Source organism: Microdochium trichocladiopsis, assembly GCF_020744255.1.
Source record: "Microdochium trichocladiopsis strain MPI-CAGE-CH-0230 chromosome Unknown B0I36scaffold_6, whole genome shotgun sequence".
NCBI classification, from domain to species: domain Eukaryota; kingdom Fungi; phylum Ascomycota; class Sordariomycetes; order Xylariales; family Microdochiaceae; genus Microdochium; species Microdochium trichocladiopsis.
This window is the reverse complement of record NW_025763549.1, coordinates 1,077,375-1,100,684: the sequence shown is the minus strand read 5'-3', so window position 1 is coordinate 1,100,684 and position 23,310 is coordinate 1,077,375. Positions and strand designations below refer to the sequence as shown.

Here is a 23,310-nt window from a genome sequence, read left to right as displayed (position 1 = left end):
CAGCTGCAACCATAATACCACGCCCGGACTCCCGCGGCTAGGCTCACCACCCCTGCTCCTTCCTCGCCGCCGCAACAACAGCAGCCTCACCAGTTTGACATAAAGTACGGGGCAGCAGAAGCCGCGATGTCCAGCCCAGCCAAGAAGCGCAAGCTCAATAAGGATCACAAGACCACCACTGGCAGCGCGCCTCTGCCGTCGAGGGGGCTGGAGTACTTCTTTTCCAAGCAGCGGCAGAGCGTCGAGACGCCGCCAGCGCCAGGTGCTGCTCGGGACGTGGAGCTGTCGAATGGGCCTTCTGACGATCAGGGAAGCGGAAATGGAACTCCTAGTGGTGGGGAGACGGGTGCTTTCGATGCTGAGCATAACGGATTGACGGACGAGGAGTTGGCGCGGAAACTGCAGGCACAGTGGGATAAGGAGGATGCTGAGCAGCATCAGCAGCATCAGCAGCAGCAGCAGCAGCAGCAGCAGCAGGACGGCGGGCTCAATCAGGCAATTGACCTGCCTTCAGGGACTGACGACGGAACATCTGGGACGGCCCTGGCCAGCGCAGAACTTGACCTGGCGAATGTTGTGCAAAGCACCGAACGCTCTACGGTACCGCATACGCCAGATCTTCCCAAGGGCGTCGTCAACCCTTTCGCAATGGGTAAAAGCACATTATCATTACAATCGGTCGCATCGGCTGTCGACACGATCACGGAGTCCATACCATTTGACGAAAGCCCCTTGACGTTCGACCCTTCGAAGTATCTTCCCGAGTTGCAGAAAGGGTGGGCGTCAGATCGTGGACAGGCTTCGTACTCACTCTTGTCGCATTGCTTCGTGATCGTCGGAGGCACGCAAAGCCGCATAAAGACGGTGGATTCATTAGTCAATTGCTTGCGAATATTGATTGAGGGTGACCCGGAGAGTTTACTGCCGACGGTGAGTTGAAGAAGGGGCTCGTACCTTTCGCTAAGGGGCGACTCGACTGACGCATATGTCTCTTAGGTGTGGCTGGCGACGAACTCGATTTCGCCACCATACATATCCTTGGAACTAGGACTTGGTGGCTCCGCGATTTCCAAAGCCCTCAAGCAGGTCTGCGGCTTGGACAACCGATCGTTGAAAGCTCTGTACGACAGGCATGGCGACGCTGGGGACGTGGCATTCGAGGCGAAGAAGAAGCAGAGCTTCACATTGCGTAAGCCCAAGCCACTTACAATCAGAGGTGTGTATCAGTCTCTTGTGAAAATCGCCAACAGCCAAGGCCATGGAAGCGCGGAGCAGAAGCAACGGATTGTGGACAGACTGCTGCAAGATGCCCGTGGTGGGGAGGAGAGTCGGTACGTTGTGCGCACTTTGTGCCAGCACCTGCGGATTGGCGCAGTCAAGACGACGATGCTGATCGCACTCTCGAGGGCTTTCCTGTTGTCGCGGCCCCCTGGAGCAGACTTCCCGCTCAAAGACAGACAGAAGCTGCGAGGGTTGAAAAAGGAGGAGCTGGCAGAAGTGTGGAAAGAGGCCGAGGAAATTGTCAAGGCGTGCTTTGCGAAGCGGCCCAACTATAACGACTTGATTCCCATCATGCTGGAGATCGGCGTGTGTAAGGAGCTCCTTGTGCGCTGTGGATTGACCATGCACATCCCGCTCCGTCCCATGCTGGGAAGTATCACGCGCGATCTATCCGAGATGCTCACAAAGCTGCAAGGCCGAGATTTCGCCTGCGAGTTCAAGTACGACGGCCAGAGAGCTCAGGTTCACTGTGACGAGAACGGCAAGGTTTCGATATTCTCACGGCATCTTGAGGTCATGACGGATAAGTACCCCGATCTTGTCGAGCTGGTGCCAAAGATCCGAGGTGAAGGGGTTGGAAGCTTCATCATGGAAGGCGAGGTCGTCGCTGTCGACCGGCAGACTGGCGATCTCAAGAACTTCCAGACCCTGACGAACAGAGCTAGGAAGGACGTGGCTATTGGCAGCATCACCATTGATGTATGTCTCTACGCTTTTGATCTGATGTACCTCAACGGTCAGCCTCTGCTTGACCGTGCATTTCGCGAGCGCAGAGAGCTGCTCAGATCGCTCTTTACGGAAGTTCCGCATCATTTTACCTGGGTGAAAAGCCTTGACGCCACTTCTCAGGACTCGGAGATGGTGCTAGACTTCTTCAAGCAGGCAACGGACCAAAAGTGTGAAGGCATCATGGTCAAGATCTTGGACAACTTGCCGGAGCTTCCAGCCCCGCCTGTGGATATTGCTGTTGATAACCAAGAAGCAATACGAAAGGCACAAACGCCTCTAACAGCTTCGGAGACGTTGACGCTCCCTAAAACAAGATCTTCTAGATCAAAATCGAAGTCGAAAGCAGCCCCGGCAACAGACGCGGCTACGGATACCAATACACAGGCACCCGGACTAACGAACGGGGAGGAGAAGAAGTCGACAGGCAGACGGAAACCACTACTCGCGACTTACGAGCCGGACAAGCGACTTGACTCATGGCTGAAGGTCAAGAAAGATTACAGCTCCTCATTTGACACCCTCGACCTGATTCCTGTTGCCGGATGGCACGGCCAAGGCCGAAAGGCGAAATGGTGGTCGCCCATTCTATTGGCAGTGCGTAATGAAGAGACTGGTCAGCTTGAGGCAGTGTGCAAATGCATATCCGGCTTCACCGACGCTTTTTACAAGGCCAACAAAAAGTTCTATGATGATGGGTCTGGCGATCCAGATGACGTCAATGGCACATCAAAGGACCGCGAGGATGATGACGGTGCCGATGACGAAGATGCAGAAGAAGCGTCAGACCAAGACGGTAATGGCGAAGGTGAGACAGCGTCCAAAAGTCGCAAGTACAAGAATACGCGTAAGACCAAGCCCAGCTTCATAGACTACGCAGGCCACCCAGACGTTTGGTTCGAGCCGCAGGAGGTCTGGGAGATGGCTTTTGCCGACATCACGCTGTCGCCAACATACACTGCGGCCATCGGTTTGGTTAGCCAGGATCGCGGCTTGAGCATGCGTTTCCCACGGTTCCTTCGCAAGCGCGAGGACAAGAGTATCGATGAGGCGAGCACAAATGAGCTCCTAGCCGCGCTCTACAGGAAACAAGAGGCGAAAGCGCCCGCTGCTGCGGTGTCGGAGGTCAAGGATGAGGATATCGAGGATGAGTAAAAACGCCTCTTATCAGCCATCAATGGAAGAAGCTACGCTGTGACGCAAAAACGAAATCCGTGGCTTGTATCTGGCTCTTGAAAGATGCTCCGCGTTGTCCAAAGACCTGTCCGGTTATCTTTATGTCTCACTTAATCCCAGTCACTGCAATTACTCCTTCCAGCCCTTGTACACGATCCGAGCACCATACTTTTCACCCTTCTTGAGCAGCACCTGGTTCTTCCACTCATCCACGTTAACCGCATTAACGAAACGGCTGGGCTCTACGCAGAACGCGCTGCGGGCCTTGCGGGCTGGCAGGCCGGCAACCTCGGGCACGTTGACAAACTTGCCCGTGTAGAACTGAAACGCGGGCTCCGTGGAGAGGACCTCGAGGTGGATGGCCGACGCTGGGTGTGACGCGTGGACTAGGCTCTTCAGCGGGCGGCCACGGGTGTCAATGGGCACGGATGCCGGATCTTCGGCACTGTCGACGACAAAGCAGTGGTCAATGTCGGGTTCCTCGGGGCCCAAGGTGAAGGGCTTGTCGGTGGCGACGCCGGGGAAGGGCTCCGGCCCGCCGGTCGGGATGGCATTGTCATCGACGGGCAGGTGCTGCGCTGTGCAGAGCTGGACGACTGTTCCCTCGATAGAGGGGCCGCCAGTCAAGTTGAAGTATCTATGGACATGCACATGTGAGCATTAAGGGTGGATGGCGATGTAGGAAATTGGGGGCCACGAACGAGTGGTTCGTCATGTTGACGACAGTCTCCTCGGCGCCCGAGACGAGCTCAACCTCGTACTCCATGGCAAGAACCGTCGCCTCCTTGCCATCCTGCTGAACCTTACCCGTGGTGTAGGTGACCGTGGCAAGCACCTCTCCTGGATAGCCCTCGTCGCCGTCCTCGCTGCGCAGCTGGAACTGGACGCTTTCGCCACCGCTCGTGAAGTCGGGCAGGCCGGGGACCGAGCGGAGGCCCACGGGCTTGGGTCCGTCCCAGACACGCTTGCCCCAGCCGACCTTGCCGCCGTGTAGAGAGTTGGGCCCGTTGTTGGCGAGTAGGTTGTACGACTTGCCGCCGTTGAGCGAGTTGATCTTGGCGCCGGAAATGCGGTTGGCGACGCGGCCGATGGTCTCCCCGAAATATGGCGCGTTATGAGCGACGTAGTCCTCCTGCGTGGGGAAGCCCTGGACAATGTTGGTGCCGGCGACCTTGAAGCTCTGGATAATGGCGCCGAGCGGCAGGAGCGAGACCTCGTCGGCGGATGACATGACTGGGTACGTATTGTTGCGCTGATATTGACTACTGCTGGCGGGGTAGGCGAAACACTTCAAAAGGTTGGACTTCAGAACAGGCAGAGGCAAGTCAAGAGAGGAGCTACATGAAGATGAGCTCCGGGGAACACGTCTTGTCACATCATCCGTGACGCGGGACGGCCCCGTTTCATTTTCTGGAGAATATCGCCGCTTGGGGAAGCGGAGAACTTGCGCATTTAGCCTGTATGTACCTATGGCAACCTTGGAGGCCGGAGGTGTGGAGCTATTCAGGCGCGGCAGTTCTCAGCGATGACCAACTCGCAAGGCTGCCGGCTCCTCCGTCTTGCGCGATTGTGCCTGAAGGTTAAATCAGCAAGGACTGAGACACGCCGGAGCTTGCCCGTACTGTACTGCGTGTGCCTTGGGGATTCCATTTGTGGAGGCACAATACACCTCGCGTGGCGGGGTAGTTGGGGACTGGGAGGGGTAGCTTCGGCCGATGCTGGATCCCTGGCTATCACGATGACGGTAAATCGTCCCGAGGTCCTGCTACATGGTCACCCGATTGCTATCATTCAAGCGGCAATCGCCAACATGATTCCTCGCCGTCGCCGAGGTCTGTGTCTAGTCATTCGAGCTGCTTCTCTTTTGCCTTCTGTCTGCCCACTGGCTCAAGTGCTTCTAGAATCTCCACACTTCATGCTCACACTCTCCTCATGTCGAACTGCTGGCCCAAGCGCGCCCCCAAGATCTGCAAGCCGTGCACCCGAGCCAACTGCATGAATCAATCACTTCGGTGCTTGAATGAGATTGAGCTCCAGGCACCGGAATGCATTGCTTGCTCAACTCGCGAAGCTGGCGAGTCACGCGACCATGCAAGTCTGCATTCCTCCCGGTCTTGCTCAATGCCCAGATGACACCACCCTGAACGTGCTCAATGGCAGCGAGATCCTGAGCGGCGAGGGGTCTCGGACCAGTCTTTGGTAGTGTCCGTCGGTCGGAGAGGCCCGTCACAGGAAGGTCCGGCACCAACACCACCACTAGAATGCACCATTGACACACCCCCAATTCAACAATTGCTCACGGCCCAGACACAGCATGGTCAGCTGCACAGCATTCCTCTGACCTCTGGCCTTTGTCCCTTGAACTCCATGCCAACCTACTCTCGGCCTGCCAGTCGTACTCTGTGTGGCCAGCACACCAAGATTGAGGGCGTTGCCCGTTCATCCACGTCATTGGTGCAGCCAGTGTCTCTCTTCCCACTGCCCACGTCGCCCAGTTCCGTCAGTGGCACTCCACTGTATAGAAGCATCGGCCGCGACCTTCCAGAAGTCTACAACTTCAGAGCCCTGCCAGCACCGCAAGTGGCAGCGTATGACTGCCACTTGTAGCATCACCGTCACATCTCACGCACGCTCCTCGCCAGCCATCAGCCCAAGTCAGTGGGATACAGTGTCAGCTCCGACCGATCATGGACGACATTTCGGCGTCGCGCTCTCCAAAGCGGAAACGTGCAGACCTCGTGCATGAGCCACGCAGCCTCCCTCATGACCCTCAGCTATTGCACAAGACCATTTTCTCGTTCGAGGTCCCAAGCAGCAGTCCTGTCGACATCAACAGTGACGATGGCAGTTCCAGCCCAAGGACAAAAGTCGCTCTTACGCTCAGCCACCTCGATCTCGAGGACGGGCGTCAGGGGACCACCCCAACAAGCGGAAGTGGGGTAATCCCAGCGCTCCAGTTAGCCGATGGCACCAGCAACGCCAACTACACTATCGTGAGGGCGACGGACCAAGGTCACGAGACACTATCTGCATCGTCGCCACAACCAACGTCAGGCGCTGGCGACAGACCAGAACATGCTACAACTTCAGCAGTCTTCATGTTTGACGGGCCGGAACCCACAGATAGCAACCACGACATGCTTGCCGACGATGACTTGTCCATCGCACGGAAGCGCTTGAAGCTTCCCGACCCAGGATCCGGCACGGATTTGAGCCCAGGCCCTCGAGGAGAAGCCAGTGCAATTGCTGCAGAGCCCATCAAAGATGTCGTCTCGGAGAATATTGTGCTCGAGGCCACAATTGATGACAAGGTCATCAAGTCGCCAAGCAGCATCGGGCATGGCTCACTAAAAAAGTCATACCCGTCCATCAACCGTTTATCCGACTCAAAGTCACGCAGTCGAAAAAAGCTGCCTACTTCGCCGCTATCAAAATATAAGCAACCTGGCTTATCATCCGCCACCAAGTCATTCAGAGACGACGAACCAGTTGTCGTTGACCCGGTTCGTGCTGCCCTGACATGGCAGGAGGACGAGATCACCATATATGACCCCGAGGACAAGGACGACGACGGGACCGGTATCAATGGCATCGGATTCAAGCCCTCTGCCGCCGTCGCGCATCAGCGTGCACAGAAGCGTCGGCAGCAACTCGCGGAGTACAAGAAGCGCGAAGAGAGCGAAGCTCGTGCACGGCGGAATCAGCGTCGCAGGGAGCACCTCGGGGCTCCGCCAGTCGAGCGGAAGCACTCGGTGGTGCGCGTACACTTCTCTGACGCCGAGCCAAGCACCGTTATCATGACCTGAGAAGTCAATAGCAGCTAGTCGTCACCGATTGAGCTCTGCACTTCTGCCATTGGAGATCAATACTGTTTCTGGCACTTGTCTTTTTGCAGTTTCCGGAAGTTTGGCGTTTATGCTTGGAGTGAGAAATTCTAACTCACTGACAGTATCCGAAAGAGCTCGACCACGTCACATCACTTCGGCCAATTCTTTGTCACATTTTGACCAGATACCCTCTTTCATTTCGCCCGTTGGCAGGTACCACGGATAATTTGCCAGCGAGCGCACCTTGGTACTATGATGGAACACTATCAACACATCCACACTGGTACACTTTGTACAGCAGATCAGCAGCCACTCGGCTGAGAAAATATAATACATAACCCCAGAGTCCTCCATGCTTGATGGAACGGCAGTGGTATTGGAAGTGGGGGCGGGCGTTCACCAGAATTTATACCACCTCTTTTTGGCTTCTTCCTCCTTGGCCTTCTCCTCAGCTTCACGCCGCCGCCGTGCCGCGGCCTCTTGCGCCTGCGCCTTCTTTTCTGCCTGTTTCCTGTCCATCACCTCAATGACTCGCGCCATGCCGGCCTTTTCCTGGCGCACGTGATATTGACAGACCTCCCATTGCACGATGCTGCCCAACAAGAACGACCCGAATGCCCAGTTCGTCGCCTTTCCTATCCGCGCTGTGTGTCGGTCAAGTGAACATTGTTAGCCCGTCGTCCTTCCCTTCGTCCTTCCCGTCGCAATCAATATGTACATGTCCCAGAATCTCTCCATTCGCCGCCAACTCGTCGCGCAGCGACACAGGTCTTTATTGCGCAAAGACGCAGGGACTTGAAAAAGAAAACAGCCCATTGTCGAGCTCCAAACCTGGTCCCCTACCCGGTAATTCTGGACCTTGTCAAAGGAAAATATCCCACATACCTCCAAAGACAAACCTCCCCATTCCAACCACTGCACCAGCCGCGATGCCCGTCATGAGCCCGGACCGCGCGCACGGCATCTTGTGTATCTTGAGGAAGTCTTCCGACTTTATCGACTGGACGCCCTCGGTGAACGTCGGCCGCTGGTTCTGCTGCTGTTGTGGCTTTCCTGTTGTTGCCGTTGTCTGGTCTGGTGGTCTGCCGCTGCTGCTGTTGCTGCCGACATGATCGCTGCTGTTCGTCGTGATCGCGCCCGAGGGGAACCGCCGCTCCTCGCTCCGTCCCGCGTTGAAGATCTCGTAGATCTGCGGCTTGCCGTTTGTGATGTGCTCTGGCGGCGCGGTTGCTCCCGGTGGAGGGCCGCGAAGTCTGGGCGGGACGTCGTCGTCGCTCGGTGCCATTGTATGTTGTGACGCTGTGCTAATGGGATTCGCCCCCGCCCGGCGCGCGGGAGAAGAGGAATTGAACTTGTCGTCCGAAGATTCTGTGATCTACAGCAGCTTCTACCGCTGCTCCTGGCCTGGGGTATGCAATATGACGGGTGGCTTTTCGGGGGGCTGTTGGTAGTAAAAAGTTGTGGCGATCGTGCTTGGGAGGCAAACGCACAGACAGGCATGTGAATGAGCGAGGTTCAAAAGTTGTTCGATGATGGCATGCAAGGCTGTCGATTTTAGGTGGAGAATGCCGGGGAGGGGGGCAGCTCCCCACCCCGAACCTTTGCGAGCTGCAGGGTTTACTGATCAGGTCCAAATTAATCCGGCCCAAGCCCCCCCACCAAAATTGGCTGCACAGTACTTGCACACGACAAAAGGCCACAGAACCGTCAAACGAGGTCAGAATCGAGTAGTAATTATTGCATTTTGAAGCTGGCGATGGCGGCTTCAATATTTGGTGTATCCTCCGCGCGCACGGGCCACTGCGCGAAGGCGACGGTCCATTGTAGTGAGGACCTTTGTGATCAGCCGTTCCGGCACTGCTGCCCACGCCGACTTCAAACACTCCTCAAATTGGGAGGTATCACCGTCGTTTCTTTTGAGGGCCATAATGTTTGGAAACAGTTTTACTAGCTGGCGCTTCATTGAGGCCCAAATGTGCTCAATTGGGTTGAGATCTGGCGAGTGTGCTGGCCAGTCTGGTAGTACCGCAATGCCCCTGACGGCGAGCCAATCCATAGTACTCTCTGCGCAATGAATTGCTGCATTATCCTGCTGAAATACCTGCCAATCGTCGTATATTGGGATGAAGCCATCGCGCAATGCCTTCTGATAACTCCAGGCCGTATAGCCCTTCTTTCGCTTGTTAGGATCTGGCTGCGGTTCGCGCTGCATTATCACCAACTCTGACCGGCACCCCACGCCGTTCTTCAGGTAAATGGCACCCCAAACCATAATGGATAGGTTCGCCTTAACGTGCGATTTAAGGTTGACGAACTGGTCGTCCCATTTCTCGCTTGGGAAGCGGAATACCCATTGCGCAGGTGCGTTCGTGGAGTTCTGGCAGGACGACTCATCCGTGAAAATCACCTAGATCAAGTCAGCATAATCCCACCAACTTCACTTACACGTACCTCCTGCAATTCGTCGACTTTTGGTAGCCACTCTCTTGCAAATGCAAGCCTAGCTCTTCGTGCTTCTTTAGATAGCGGAATCCTCTTCTGAGCTTTCCACTTACGTAGCTTAGCTTCGTGAATGATACGCTTTATAGATGTCTTGGAGATCTGGAAGGGCATGGCTTGTATGATCTCTGGCCACGTCGCTTTTCGCTTGCGTTTGACGATAGTTAGTACGCGCCTTCTCTGGGCATTTGTGAATCCATTGCGACCATTCCGAGGCGATTTGGCTAGGTTGCCGTTGTTTTTCCAGTCCGAGATAATGCGGGTGATTGTTGACTTGGAGGCCCGCGTAAGCTCGGCAATGCGGCGGTGCGTTACACCTGCGAAATGGGCGGCGCAGATAGCTGCTTTCTTCTTAGGAGTGAAATCCTGCTTCGGCAGCCTATCGGCGCACACTCCAGCAACAAAATCATCCATGATAACCTCAAAATGCGCTCGAAATGGTGGTTTTGAAGAAGGGAGGGTTTGCAGGTGGCGCGACGCGTTCGCGTCGGTGGGGTGGTTGGGCCGGATTATTCTGGGCCCCAACTGTACCTAACATGCAGCATCCTACCACTGGACGATCTCTCATACTGAAGTGGATGGCAACAAAATCAAAGAAGGACCAGGATTCTGAATCTACAGGTGTCATCAGTATTCTTGAATAAAGAAATATTCGCAAATGCGAATTTCGTGGTTGGCCGTTCCAACTTGGACTGGCTCTAAATGAAACTGACGCCACGACCTGGTTGTTTCCATGGGGGTGCGCTGTCCGATCGCTTGCGTCCTGCTAAACTTGAGCCGTTCTGCCATTGAACATTACTTGCAACAGCTGTTAGAATTATGATGTGGCAAACTTGCTCTCTCCGCAGTAGGAAGCGAGACGCTTGTATGATAATATAAAGTGACGTATACAAAAGCTGGAAGATGCCGAGGGCTCAAAGCCGTGGAATCGTGACAGGAACGGACAGAAATGACCGCACTTTAAGGACATTGAATCCGATAGAGACCTAAGAAAGATGCTGGAGGGAGAGGGCAAAAAGCCAATATCGTGTAGGGACCGATACACGGTTACATTGATGCATGCCTACCACAAGTTAACGCTTGGCGAGGACAACGGCCAGTACTCTGTATGAGCGGTAGCTATTTATCGCGATACCATCTGGTTCACGCCAGAGAAGCTGCCCGCTCCTTTTTTTGGCGGTTACTTGCAGCCGATGCTCTTGTCGAAGCAGGCATTACTAAGTAAGAAGCGGCAGCAGCAGGTTACCTCGACAAGCGAGAAAGGGATATCTTCTATTGTCGAGCCTGTACAACCCACTCACAAAAGTGGCCGCCGTCAGTTGCCTTTGTGTCGAGACCACTGCTGCCCCGGGCTGGGGTTGTGAAATTGGCCGTTGTCGGGCGAGCTTAGGTTGAACAGTATTGACTGATATCGAAACCAAAGATGAAGGGGAAAATATCAATACAGAAGCTCTGGCAGTAGCAGAAGTGCAGCCATTTCACTATCCATACATGCTCGCTCGAATACTGTATCGTGAGCACAATGAAGGATGTAATAGGTCCAAAGGTTCAAGGTTGGTGAAGACGGCCCTCTTGAACCTGGTGCACTGAGCGAAGGGTGCTAAAAGTGGAGCCTTCTAAAGTGGTACGCGTGAGGTGCACCTCCGACGCGTCTGTCGCGTCTGTCGCTGGTGCAGTTTAACCGATCTCCCCAATCGCGGGGCTCTTGGGTCAAGACTTGGCCCTCCCTCGACCACAAACAGCAAACCACCGCTTCGCCAGCACGACAGACTATGCCGCACAGCACATTACCGGAACGGACGAGCGTCGACACTTCAGATCACCAGAACATGGCGGAAGCATCACCAAATCCAGCGGTGGACTCTCAGGCCACCGACATCACAATGGCCGAGGGCGATGCCAGCTCACAGGTGGCAGTCAAGGAAGAGGAGAAGAAAGAAGTCAAGCTCGATGACCTGTTCGCCGACGTCGACTCGGACGAGGAGTTTCCGAGCTCAAAACCAAAGGAAGAGGATTATCTGTCGAGTTCACCCGAGATTCCAGATGCTTTAGGGTGAGCTGCCTTCGCAAACATCATCTTCCCTGTCGGAATGTACAAGCAGGCTAAATGGAGTCCGAATTGCTGTAGGACAAACGACATAAGCTCCGGCAAGGCGTCAGACCCCGAGGTGATGCGCATGTTCTACCAACGCCTCTTCCCCTGGCGGTATCTGTTCCAGTGGCTCAATCACCGCCCTACGCCCCAGGATGACTTCAAGCACCGCGAGTTCGCGTTCACGCTGCAGAATGACGCATATCTGCGTTACCAGTCCTTTGCCACATCCGACCTCCTGCGCAAGGACGTGCTGCGGCTGCTTCCATCCCGTTTCGAGATCGGCCCCGTTTACACGACCAACCCGCGCGAGCGCAAGACGATGCGCAATTCGAGTGCCTTCAAGCCGCTCAACAAGGAGCTGTGTTTCGATATTGATTTGACAGATTACGACGACATCCGCACGTGCTGCGACAAGGCCAATATATGCAACAAGTGCTGGCAATTCATCACGATGGCTATTGGCGTGGTCGACACAGCGCTGCGGGACGACTTTGGCTTCAAGCACATCATGTGGGTATACTCGGGCCGTCGTGGTGCTCACGCATGGGTGTGTGACAAGAAAGCACGATTGTTAGACGACCAAAAGCGCAGAGGTATTGCTGGGTATCTCGAGGTTCTGAGGGGTGGAGCACAGAGTGGAAAAAAAGTCAACTTGAGGCGGCCATTACATCCGCATGTTAGGTGAGTCGAGTCGGAGTGCTTTGCTGTTATGCTGATGTCTGGCAGAACCATTGCCTGCCACATTAAATGCTGACAATCTTTATAGCCGGAGTCTCGACATCCTCGCACCACATTTCCAGGCTGATGTCCTTGAAGCGCAAGATCCCTGGGCCGACTCAGATCGCGCGGAGCACCTTCTGTCTCTACTTCCCAACAAGGCTCTCAACGATAGCTTGCGTAGCAAGTGGGAGGCATCGCCAGGACGATCCAGCACCAGCAAATGGGCCGACATTGATGCTGTCGCCAAGTCTGGAACCGTCAAAAACCTGGACTCGAGACAGCTCCTCGAGGCCAAGCAAGATATCGTACTAGAGTACACGTATCCGCGACTCGATATCGAGGTTTCAAAGAAGCTTAACCATTTGCTCAAGAGTCCATTCGTCGTACACCCAGGAACCGGAAGGGTGTGTGTGCCGATAGACCTTGAGAGACTGGACGAGTTTGATCCTCTTGGTGTCCCCACAGTACAAGGCCTGCTCGGAGAGATCGATGCATGGAAGCCGGTCGAGGGTGAGTCAGCGCCCCAAGACTGGGAGAAAACCAGTCTGCGGCCGTATATCGAGAAATTCCGCACGTTTGTGCTGGCTCTCATGAAGGACGAGCGGGACCCCAAGGTTAAGAGAGAAAGGGAAGACGAAGGGATGGACTTTTAGAAGCCGTTAGATCAAGGCGCTTTAGGAAAGACGCTGCCCGTTACCTTCCAAGGCGACCAATATTTGCCACCGTTGCCAAGATCAGTGCCTTGTTGTGACGGATCTGATGAATACATCAATCAGCCCTGTATGATTGGAGCCGGTTCCTAACAACTTCGACGAGCCTTGCCTCTTCGTCGCCAGCCACAACTCTGGTAGCGTCCAGGCACAGCGCCGAGCCCGGGAGCATGATAGTTTTTTCTCTAGCCTTCATCCCTTGCACAATCTGAAGATCTGACTTGGACACAAGCAGCGCGCGCGCTAGAATCTGAAGTACAGCCTTGTTGGCCTTGCCGTCTTGCGCTGGAGCGGCGACGTTCATCTCGACGGCCTCGTCTGTTATTGCAGAAATGCCCTCGCGGATCTTACTTGCTCCAGGTTTGACAAGGCAATGCAGGACCAGGGTACATTTTGCAGGTAATGTCGAGGCTGACTTTTTGAGGATCGATACTGCTTGGCGAGCGGTCATATCTGTTGGCTTGAGTGGTGCGCTTTATAAGGTATTCCCCCTGAAGTGAAATTAAGGAGGAAAAGGATGCAGCTTATCTTGAGCCGCCGAATATGAAATTTCTCCACGGCCTCAAAATTCAGATGCAGCAAGCTTGCGTTGCTGCTCGTAGTGATGTTTGTCGGCGCGTGATCAGTAGGGGTCCCACGCAAGGGTCCTGCCTGCCTCGGAGGGATTTGGGGTGCAAACAGTGACGGCATGCGACGCTAATTCCACGCGCCCGCAAGCGCAAACCTCCAGCTCGACATCATTAACAACACAACCTCCAGACGCTGCAATCCACACAAGGAGAGCGACGCCTCTCTCTGCCGATTTCCAACGACGACCTCCTCTGAAACGCTCGAGACGAATTGACATACTATATCATCCGCCCGGCCTCAGTCCGTCAACACAACCGACAAATCCGAGGCTGAAAACACGCCTGCACGACGCCCTCGGGTCCAAAAATGCTCTCAGCTTAGTTCGGCAGTCCTCAACGCGTATGCTGCTGGCTCGATCGCCTTCGCTCCGTCGTTTTCCAGTTATCCTGTGGCGTGCCGCCGCGGCCATGGCACACAATAGTGCACAGCCGAACGGCTCGGCTCACGGCGCCTTCACGCTCACGGCGCTGAGTCGGTGGTCGGTGGTCAACAAGCAGCTTCCCTGTATGTGCCCTCCAGTCACGAGTTTCATCACACGATTCCAAACAAAACTTGCCAATACGAATGGACGTGGCTGACTTTCCCGTGGATGCAGCCGCTGACTCCATAAGCGCCATACACATCTACGATTTCGACAACACACGTAGGGCTTCCAGATGACGCCATATGCTTGAGGGATTCAAATTGACAGGCTCTTTATCGCAGTATTCAAGACGCCATTGCCGAATCCGAAGCTGTGGAACGGACAAACGCTGGGTCAGCTGGGCAACCCCGACATATTCATAAATGGCGGTTGGTGGCACGACTCGCGGATCCTTGCTGCCACGGGCGAGGGCGCCGACAAAGAAGAGCCTCGTGGTTGGGATGGATGGTGGAACGAAAAAATCGTTGAGCTCGTGCGTCTGAGCATCAAGCAAGATGATGCGTTGACAGTCCTGCTCACGGGTCGTGGCGAGCAAGGTTTCGCGGACCTGATCAAGCGCATTGTCAACTCCAAAGGTCTCGAGTTCGACATGGTCGGCCTCAAACCCGCTGTAGGTCCCAACGACGAGCGCTTTCGCAACACGATGCACTTCAAGCAAGTCTTCCTTCAACATGTAATGGAGACCTACAAACATGCGCGAGAGTTGCGCATTTACGAGGACCGGCAGAAACACGTCACGGGTTTCCGCAGCTTCTTCAACGACTACAACCAGAAGCAGAGAGGCCAGAATGGAGGCACTACCACAAGAGGTCCGATCAGCGCCGAAGTTGTGCCAGTAGCAGACATTTCAACAACGCTTGACCCGGTTGTTGAGGTTGCCGAAGTGCAACATCTGGTCAACGGCCACAACGCCCTTGTGGCGCAAGGCCAGAACGGCAGAAAACTCTCTCTTAAGAAGACCGTGTTCTTTACGAGTTACATGATCAACCAGGCCGACACGAAACGACTGTTCAGTCTGATATCATTACCGACGGGCGATCTCAAGCTGCATGCGAACCAGATCTTGATATGCCCTCGGCCATGTCCCAGTGATATCCTGGCAAAAGTAGGCGGCATGGACGCCAAGATGACCTGGCAAGTGACAGGCACAGCATGTTATGAGAACAGTCTCTGGGCAGTGTCTGTCAAACCAGTTCCAGAAACCGCGCAGTATCACACAGAAAATCCGACGCCACTAGTAGTCATTGCCTTGAGAAAAGGCGCGCGGCCAGCGGATGCCGCCAGGATACAAAGCTGGCAGCCTGTGGTGCCTCAAGACGCCTTCACGTTCGAGACGACTGTGGGCGAGAAAGTCATGCTACGAATCGAGCCTGTCGATGACTTCGAGCGGAATGCTAAGCGTAAGTTCGAGGCAGAATCCGAAAACAGCAGCCGAGGTCGCTTTGGTCATCCTGGTGCCAGGGGAGGCCACTTCACTAGTAGCCGCGGTGGTGGGCGAGGCGGACCTGCTGGGAATTTTAGAGGCAATAACAGTCGTGGCCAACACAACCGTGGCGGAGCGCGTGGCGGGCACACCAGGGGTGGACGAGGAGGCGGTGCTGGAGGAAATGGTGGTGGCGGCAAGCGCAACAATCACTATCAATCCCTCGACGATGTGGGCACCAAAGAAGCCCAAAACGGACCGGGCGGGTACGGAGCAGTCTCATACGACGACAGTTTTCCGGTGCTGGGCGTGCAAGGAGGACAGAAGGGCAGGTCAAAACAGCAGCAGCAAGGTGGTGGGGGCGGCTGGAATGGCAACGCCAGTGCCAACAATAGTACGACAGGCATGGGCAGCTTGTATTGATATCGTCGGGTGCTGTAAGCATCATGCCTAGCCGCCCAACGGCGGGATCGACAAAACGAGAAATTCTGGCAAATGCGGATTAGCCTGCAATCGCAACTTTTGTGACGCAAAGCCAAATATGTACTCGAGATGCAAGACACACGAGAAAGGCGATATAAGGTGAGAAAGCATATGTTAGAGCGAGCAGCAGGTCATAGTCGTTAAAGACAGGAACACAAGGCAGTTTTTAAGGATTTAAATTGTATGAATGTAGGAGAAATGCTCGGGACCGGATCGAGCATCTCCCATTTATGCCAGGCACAAGTACACAAGTTATAGTTTGTTCATGTTAAGCACGATGGCAGAGTCTCTCATGACTGCATCACACGCCGACATGCACGTTTTCTGCATGGCAATTGGGGGAAATAATGCCCGCCAATACCAGAGGCAAGGCTACTCGCCTACCGTCAAGGCCCTGGATCACATGGCAGATTAGCTGATGTGTAACTCCTTGCCTGGTGATGATGTGTATAGGGTGGTAGGAGGTTTGCATATTCAGGAATGATAGAACAATATGGTGATGTGAATAATCATCCCCAGACGCCTTTCGGCGCTGGGTAAGAAACAGCCTCTAAAAGAGAATCTCATCATGTGCAAACGTGGGGGGGTCTGGGTTGTTTTGTTGTAGGCGTGCTGTGTGAAGATGATTTGAGAAAGGAAAACGTCGCCGGACATACCTATTGGTGTTGATGACACGACGCTGAGCTTACCAGGAGTTGGTTGTCGAAGAACTCAGTCATGTCAAGGCCTTTCCCGCAACGGTTGAAAGGGGAAATGCAAATATTGTATCATTCCACGCCGCGGCGACATAAGGAGAGAAAACAAAGGAGGTCGGCTTTATGTACATGGGGTTAATGTATTTTTTGCGAAGTCGTGAAATGGGGATTCTAGTTCACGTCCGCTGATACAGGCTGAATGTCGAGGCCGTAGGCGGCCTTGAGGCGCTCTCGCCTCCGCTCCTCGTAGCCCTCTGGGTGAATGCCTGCAGGGTGAAGCACGTGTCAGTTTGCGATCGACTTGGAGTAGCTTGGAGTGCCTGCGTGACTAGAGTGGTGCCATGGTAGCTAGCACCGCTCTCAATCTCCTTACCTCTGCCCTCACCAATCTCGGTGATGGTCTCTGTAATTGGCCTCCTGCGGTTCAGGCGAAGCGCCTCTTTCCGCTCATACTCATCGTGCACACGCTCGTCCCTCATGTAGCCCTGCAGCGTGCCGCCGGTGTAGTTGAACGCTGTTAGGACGACGGCGAAGATGGCTCCGTGGCCGAGGACGCGGGGTATACGCTGGGCTGTCGGCGAGGATTGTTAGCAGGCAAAGTCCTGAATTAAGCTGGGTATCGCAAGGGCCACGTACTCCTGAGACCCGTAGCAGCTCCCGCAAGGAAGCCTCCAATGGCTGTGTTGTAGATGTCGTCCTTCTGGCGCAGGTTGGCGGCGGCATCCTTGGAAAAACCGTAGACGGCGGCGGCGGCAGCTGCAATTGAGCTCGAGTTAGCATGGGGTCGGCAGGAATAGCAGCCCAAGGGCCAATCCATGGACGTGCATGAAGGCTGGATACATACTGTATGTGCCAATTGTCACGCCGTGGCGGGTGAAGACTCCCATGGAGCCTACATTCTGCTTGGAGAGGGAGTTCTGGACAGCGGCAGAGAAAAAGCCGGCCGCGCCGCCAATGAGGCCGTGGTGTGTGGCGCTGCTCAGGGCATCCTTGGAGTGATACGGCGCCTCGGGCACGAAGGGCTTGATGGGGTGAGGGTTGGCCATCGTGGGCCGATTCGGGCTGGATGCGATGGCGGAAGCAGGACTGGGAGGCGCTGTTGGCAAGAGGTCGACATTGAGAAGCTTCAGTCGATGGGGCCGAATTGAGCGGCGTCTGGTTGGCTGGCGAGTCGCAAGCTATGGTTTGCCCGAGGTTTTCCCCTTGTCAGCCAAGCTACCCGCTTACCTCATCCCTGGCACAAGCGCTGCAAGTGCACTTGAGCATGGCGGGATGAGAGGCTTAGTCAGCCACAGACCTAGAGCTCTGTCTGGTGATGAACTTGGGATGACGCAGCAGTCCGCAGAGGCACCAGTCCCACGCAAACGGCCGTAGCTCCATCGCCTGATGCCAGCACGGTCACTTGAGTTGACTTAGGCTGCCATTCGCTGCATTTCTGGAGGCTCCAGGACACGCCATCAGGCCGTCAATCAATGCTCGAAGCTTACCTGTCAGCATCACTTGTCCAGTCTCGCATCTCGAAATCAAGTCTCCGCTTCCGAGGAGAACCGTAGCCGCTGCACTCCGCCGTGGAGGGGACATATCGACCGCCCCTCTACGATCTACGTGTCCCAGAATCATCCAAAGGCCCGGCTGAAGACGAAATAACTTCCAACTGGCACATCCTCAGCCGTCCAGCTGCTTTGGGCCTGTTGCTGTTTCCACCACTAGCTGTGCCAGCTCACCACCCTGCTTCGCGCTGGCCATCATGAACCTTACACCACGATAGAGTGTTCCTGCCTCGCCTTTGAACCCTTTTGGGCTGCGCGCTGCCTCAAAGAGCTCACCGGCTCGACCGTCCCGTTTGCAGCTTGATGTAAGTCGTTTTTGTGCCTTTCATTGATCATATTGTTTTCCGCCGCTCCCGGAAAATGACCCTGCTTGCTTCAAGCCATCACGGGTGGTCAACTACTGCCCCTGGCGCAGCTACTGGCTTCCCGTGCATTCTGCACCTGCCACACTGTTTGTGGGCTATACTTCCTTGTCGCAAGCCTCCAATCGACTACAAAGCGAGACTTGCAGCATGGAAGCATCCGTGCGTCAGTGCAAACCGAATGCTGGGCTCTTGCTTCGCAACGTCCTGGGGCTTCGTTGCTTGTGTATGCGCGTCGGCTAGCCACCCTGTGGCATGGTTCCAGACAGGAACACTTGAGTGCTCCCGGCATCATTTCCCCGTGCTTGAACAAATACCACTGCGCATACCTCTCCAGCATGCAAACGCCATGGGCAATCCAGCTTCCCACTCTACGACTACCGCATGTCCCATGCCTGTTTACCGCTTAAGTCTTGAATTTTATTTCGCTGCCTACAGGCTCCTTTCCCACAAATGTCGGCCACGCCCACGGTCATCACGCTTTCTTCTGCTTTCATAATACTCCTCAGTCTTGAGGCGACAGTATTGACTGACACCACTATCGCACAGCCCAGCACTGCCTACAGTCCTGAACCGCGACCATGGGCTCGGAAGCGGATGAGCCAGCCTTTGCGGGCGTCGAGCGTCTCAATGCTATGAAGGTCAAGGCAGAAGCGTCCTTCCGCGCGGGTCAGACAAGGGCCTATACATCACCCAAGGCCCTTCAGTCGTTTCTCAACCAACAGCTGCCGGAGCTCTTCACAAGACAGCCATGTGACCACGAACTTCAGCTCATAGGCACACAAACTTACGAGGACAGCCATGCCAATTTCGTGTCTACTGTGTGTGGGCTTTGCCGGCACCATTTCCATTTCAGCAGCAACGGCCCATCGTCTCTCGTCCGAAGACTGGGCCAAGACCATCCTCAACACATGCTACTCGCTTACGAGCAACAAAGTCCCAACGACTTTGCCGAAGACCGGTCACGCAACAAGCACGACTACACCTACGCAGCTGCTCGCTTCATATGCTGTGATCAAGACTGTCACTTCAGCATCGAGATCCGCGCATCATCCCCCAGAATAACCGACAGGGACGTCGACCTATTCCAGGACGTAGGGCGCGTGCGTGAAAATTTGGCGAGGGCGCGGGAAGATGATCCAGACAGATATGCCGATGTGGAGGCCGACTATGGAACGCAGGCTGCCTCCACGATGTTGGTATACCTAAGCGACCACCTCGCACGCAAACCAGATGCAGGGCCGCTGAAGATCAAGAAGCGCAACAAGAGGTTCATGGTCTCTTTTAGCACAGATTTCGATCCTTTACTTCGCTCACTAGGCTGGGAAGAGAGAGAAGACCCAGAGGGCGAGGCGTGCTGGTTTCTGCCTCAGCCGACCCCTCCGCACGAGCCGACTCTGACCAGGACGCTACAGGCTCATTACGAAGATGCACGAGCCGAACTGATTCTGCTCTTCACCACGACTCGGCCTACACCAGCCTGGGAGCAAGTGCTTCGTGTTTTGCAGGGACACTACGACCCGTACCGGAGCGCCCCATCTCTGCTCAATCAAATCGAGGAAGATGATCTGGATCTGCTTGGCTGTCTCCGCGACTACGGCCCGACAGTCTTCTCGTGGGCGGCAATCCTGCTTGCAAATATCGACCCTAGGCGGCGGCAGAACTTCACCCAGGCAGCACTCAGATGCATCAAAGATAGGAGCGAAATCGCCCGCGATGCCATAGTCATCTTTGATTCCAGTTATGACGCCGGCAGCACAAACGCATCTTTCGAGTATTTTGCGACCACACCGTCTGCGCGCAACGATGCGCAGTATTTCATCGATCAATACAAAACTATAATTGGTCAGAACCCGACCGATGACGAGAAGGCAAAAGCACTACAGCATCTCCAGATAATTGAAGGAGAGACGAAGCTGCAAATAATCAGCCAGATGGAGCCCGATATGTTGATGTTCGAAGGTTCAGCGTTTCCGAACAACACCAGCGGGGTTTATTCTGTCAAAGCTGCAGAGCAGCTTCTCGGGATAGAAGCGGCGTGGCCAGCCGACTTGATCCGGGGATTTGTCCACAATCTTGTGCGTAAACTCTCTGTCCGCTTCTCTGCGGTACATCTACTGACTGACACCACTACTTCAGGATGAAACCAAATCGCGAAGTGAGGTGGCCAGAGCGCTAGACTCTTTGGCCAACCACAAGCGCGGCCTTGGAGAGTTGAACGATGCTGAGGAATTGCAACAGATGGCATCCTTCTTGCAAGGTTCAGAGACTGGTCACCTGCAAGCAAAACAAGCAGCTACTCCAAAGCACGAGTCCACAGGATCCAACAGTTTAAGCGAGCCTGCTAAATCTATGGACATCCCTCCCGGCATTTACAACATCGGCAACACCTGTTACTTGAACAGTTTGCTTCAGTACTTCTACAATGTAGTGCCCATTCGGCGGTTGCTGAAGAATTTTGATGATTTCAAGCTCGAGCTCGATGCGGAACATGTCAACCGCAGAACGACTGGCGGTAACGCACTTAAGTTCAGCCTTGACGAGGCTATAGTTGCCCGCCAATGTAAGCTTCTAGTTGCGGAAACGAGTCCTACTTCGATTGCTGACTTGTGATAGTCGTGGAAACACTTCAAGACCTGTTGGAACGACTTGAGACAACAACAGACAAAGCAGTCCATGGATCCCAAAAGCTAGCGAATACTGCTCTTCTGTCAGCTGCAGAATTGCTCGCAAAACAGGATGCCCCCCCGCGCCAAGACACAAAACCGCCGCCTCTGCCGGCACGGCCGTCTCCTACACCGCCTGCGACAGCTGGTGAGGATGTCGATATGGTGAATGTAACGGTTGAACCCGCCGATGGACAGACTAGCGCAAACTCACCAGCGGGCAGTTCACAGACTCTGGTGAATGAGCCGGAGCCCATGTCCGCAATCTCTTCGATTGAGGGAGCTGCTGAGCCGACCACTACTGAACCAGGCGGCCCTCCACCATTAGGCTCGGGCCATGACGTTATGGACGTCGACTCGAACAAGGATGAGCTCCCTGAAGCACTCACACTGGAGGAACGCACTGCACGTATCGCATGGAAACTTGATCAGTCCGAGCGCCGAGGCACGTCCCAGCAAGATGTCGGCGAAATCATGGGCAACATACTGGAGCATCTTGTCCGCTCTGTCAGGCCCACTGGCACCATGCCAGATCTGCCCGACGTGCAGACCGACGTCATTACAGATCTGTTCTTCACAACCATGGTACACCACACAGTCGACCTCAAGAAAGGGTCAACGACCGAGAAAGCCATAGAAGAACAGAGGAAGGAGGTGATGCTGGACAGGTGGATCCAGGCATTTCCTCATCCTGAGAAGGGAGTTTCGTCCTCGTTGTATGAAGCGCTCGATCGCAACCTTGGTTTTGAGGTGCTTGACGAAACGAGAGTGCGGTATTCGACAATCAGATCCCTGCCTCCCATCTTGCACATTTGCATACAGCGTACCGACAACTCTGGTGTGAAGAATGTTAATCCAGTCGTGATTCCGGAGATTCTGTATCTGGATCGCTACATGGACGCCAACGACGACTCCGACCTTGATCGAACCCGAAGAAGAATGGGAGTCCTTCAAGAATATCTGCGCGAGTTGGAGGCACGTTCCCGCAAAGACTCGGAGTTTGTCATCAAACCTGTGGAAAACAGCAGCTACTTTGATCCTCCCCCAACCCAAGCCGATCTTGGAGACAGCTTCGATCCAGCAGGTCCTCCTGAGTTGGACCAGGACCTTCTCAAAGATCTGGCACCAGTGATGAGCAAGAGGAAGAGCTCCCCTGCCTCGACAGCTGCATTCAAGCGACGGCGCTCAGATGGTGCGGAACCGTCTCATGATGTGGTTGCATATGTTGAAGAGCTACACGAAGACTCTGTGAACCTTGTCGAAGAGACCAACGCGAAGCTCAGAGAAGTGCGACAAGAGATCCAGTCCGCCTACGCAGACCTGAAGCAACATAAGTATGCCATCCATGCGATCATCTGCCATCTCGGGGACCGGCAGGCGTCGGGGCACTACTGGGTCTGGATCCGCGACTACAAGAAGAACATGTGGCTCAGCTACAATGACGCCAATGTCACTGTCGACCGGCGCGATTCGCAGGAGCTGCTGGACGAGCTGAACCGCGGCGGCGAGCCGTATTATATTGCGTACGTGCGCGACGCGGACAAAGAAGAGCTTGTCGACGTGCTGCATCGTACTGTGCCAATTGATACTACTGCTATTGGCAGCAGCACCGTCGATGGCCTAGATGGCGTAGCGAGACCACACGATGCTTTACCAGAAGACGCCGTGATGCACATCGAAACCATTGAGGGTGTCGATCCTACGCACGTAGAGGATGTCAGCGAGGTTCACATGGATCGGGGGTTTGAGGACAAGAAAGAGTCGAGCATGACGCAGGTTCATGAGATTCACGCCGCCGACGAACCACCCCCTTATGAAATCGTGTAACGGGGCACACGGCTGCCACGTGGGTGAAGAAGTGTGTTGGTCGTCGATTTCGATAGACCTCAGTTGTTGATGGGACGCATGTGGCATAGTATAGTGGGAGTTCCCAGCTCTTCAGAATGACGATGACTTTGTTTAGCTGCAATTCGAAATGTATTTCATCACAAGCACTTCGAGAGCCCGACATGGAAGTTCTCCTGCACAATGCCTTTTTTGTTT

General features: G+C 54.8%; 9 protein-coding genes across 9 annotated transcripts; 5 read left to right on the top strand and 4 right to left on the bottom strand.

Annotated features, from left to right (window-relative positions):
• Positions 1–126: 126 nt before the first annotated feature.
• On the top strand, positions 127–3,162 carry B0I36DRAFT_363716 (uncharacterized protein; the record flags this gene model as incomplete). Its single annotated transcript, XM_046158859.1, has 3 exons — positions 127–930; positions 997–1,331; positions 1,407–3,162. 3 exons carry the CDS (start codon positions 127–129, stop codon positions 3,160–3,162), a joined length of 2,895 nt encoding a protein of 964 aa, XP_046011419.1.
• Positions 3,163–3,312: 150 nt separating this feature from the next.
• B0I36DRAFT_363715 (galactose mutarotase-like domain-containing protein) lies at positions 3,313–4,414 on the bottom strand (the record flags this gene model as incomplete). Its single annotated transcript, XM_046158858.1, has 2 exons — positions 3,313–3,820; positions 3,885–4,414. 2 exons carry the CDS (start codon positions 4,412–4,414, stop codon positions 3,313–3,315), a joined length of 1,038 nt encoding a protein of 345 aa, XP_046011418.1.
• A 1,112-nt stretch (positions 4,415–5,526) lies between these two features.
• On the top strand, positions 5,527–7,197 carry B0I36DRAFT_128644 (uncharacterized protein). Its single transcript, XM_046148166.1, has one exon. It carries the CDS (start codon positions 5,871–5,873, stop codon positions 6,987–6,989), a length of 1,119 nt encoding a protein of 372 aa, XP_046011417.1. The 5' UTR covers positions 5,527–5,870; the 3' UTR covers positions 6,990–7,197.
• B0I36DRAFT_128643 (uncharacterized protein) lies at positions 7,198–8,538 on the bottom strand. The gene is made up of 2 exons (XM_046148165.1): positions 7,896–8,538; positions 7,198–7,654 (listed from the first exon to the last, which is right to left on the bottom strand). Exons 1-2 carry the CDS (start codon positions 8,293–8,295, stop codon positions 7,407–7,409), a joined length of 648 nt encoding a protein of 215 aa, XP_046011416.1. The 5' UTR covers positions 8,296–8,538; the 3' UTR covers positions 7,198–7,406.
• Positions 8,539–11,281: 2,743 nt separating this feature from the next.
• B0I36DRAFT_244656 (DNA primase small subunit) lies at positions 11,282–12,977 on the top strand (the record flags this gene model as incomplete). The annotated part of the gene is made up of 3 exons (XM_046150077.1): positions 11,282–11,562; positions 11,638–12,285; positions 12,371–12,977. The coding sequence occupies 3 exons, from the start codon at positions 11,282–11,284 to the stop codon at positions 12,975–12,977; spliced, it is 1,536 nt and encodes a 511-aa protein (XP_046011415.1).
• A 27-nt stretch (positions 12,978–13,004) lies between these two features.
• Positions 13,005–13,645, bottom strand: B0I36DRAFT_128630 (uncharacterized protein). Its single transcript, XM_046148164.1, has one exon. The coding sequence runs from the start codon at positions 13,483–13,485 to the stop codon at positions 13,093–13,095; it is 393 nt and encodes a 130-aa protein (XP_046011414.1). The 5' UTR covers positions 13,486–13,645; the 3' UTR covers positions 13,005–13,092.
• Positions 13,646–14,005: 360 nt separating this feature from the next.
• On the top strand, positions 14,006–15,934 carry B0I36DRAFT_245088 (uncharacterized protein; the record flags this gene model as incomplete). Its single annotated transcript, XM_046150124.1, has 3 exons — positions 14,006–14,168; positions 14,260–14,307; positions 14,370–15,934. 3 exons carry the CDS (start codon positions 14,006–14,008, stop codon positions 15,932–15,934), a joined length of 1,776 nt encoding a protein of 591 aa, XP_046011413.1.
• A 926-nt stretch (positions 15,935–16,860) lies between these two features.
• On the bottom strand, positions 16,861–17,735 carry B0I36DRAFT_245760 (uncharacterized protein; the record flags this gene model as incomplete). The annotated part of the gene is made up of 4 exons (XM_046150182.1): positions 16,861–16,955; positions 17,063–17,260; positions 17,326–17,445; positions 17,534–17,735. 4 exons carry the CDS (start codon positions 17,733–17,735, stop codon positions 16,861–16,863), a joined length of 615 nt encoding a protein of 204 aa, XP_046011412.1.
• A 1,447-nt stretch (positions 17,736–19,182) lies between these two features.
• B0I36DRAFT_363709 (uncharacterized protein) lies at positions 19,183–23,094 on the top strand (the record flags this gene model as incomplete). The annotated part of the gene is made up of 3 exons (XM_046158857.1): positions 19,183–20,679; positions 20,741–21,164; positions 21,218–23,094. 3 exons carry the CDS (start codon positions 19,183–19,185, stop codon positions 23,092–23,094), a joined length of 3,798 nt encoding a protein of 1,265 aa, XP_046011411.1.
• Between the last annotated feature and the right edge of the window lie 216 nt (positions 23,095–23,310).

Bases quoted from the DNA above. Each gene is read 5' to 3' on its own strand.
- B0I36DRAFT_128643 (XM_046148165.1), bottom strand. From the start codon at position 8,295: ATGGCACCGAGCGACGACGACGTCCCGCCCAGACTTCGCGGCCCTCCA. The intron at 7,655-7,895 runs GTATGTGGGATA...ACCGACACACAG, and splicing joins GGGGAGGTTTGTCTTTGGAG to CGCGGATAGGAAAGGCGACG.
- B0I36DRAFT_128630 (XM_046148164.1), bottom strand. From the start codon at position 13,485: ATGACCGCTCGCCAAGCAGTATCGATCCTCAAAAAGTCAGCCTCGACA.
- B0I36DRAFT_128644 (XM_046148166.1), top strand. From the start codon at position 5,871: ATGGACGACATTTCGGCGTCGCGCTCTCCAAAGCGGAAACGTGCAGAC.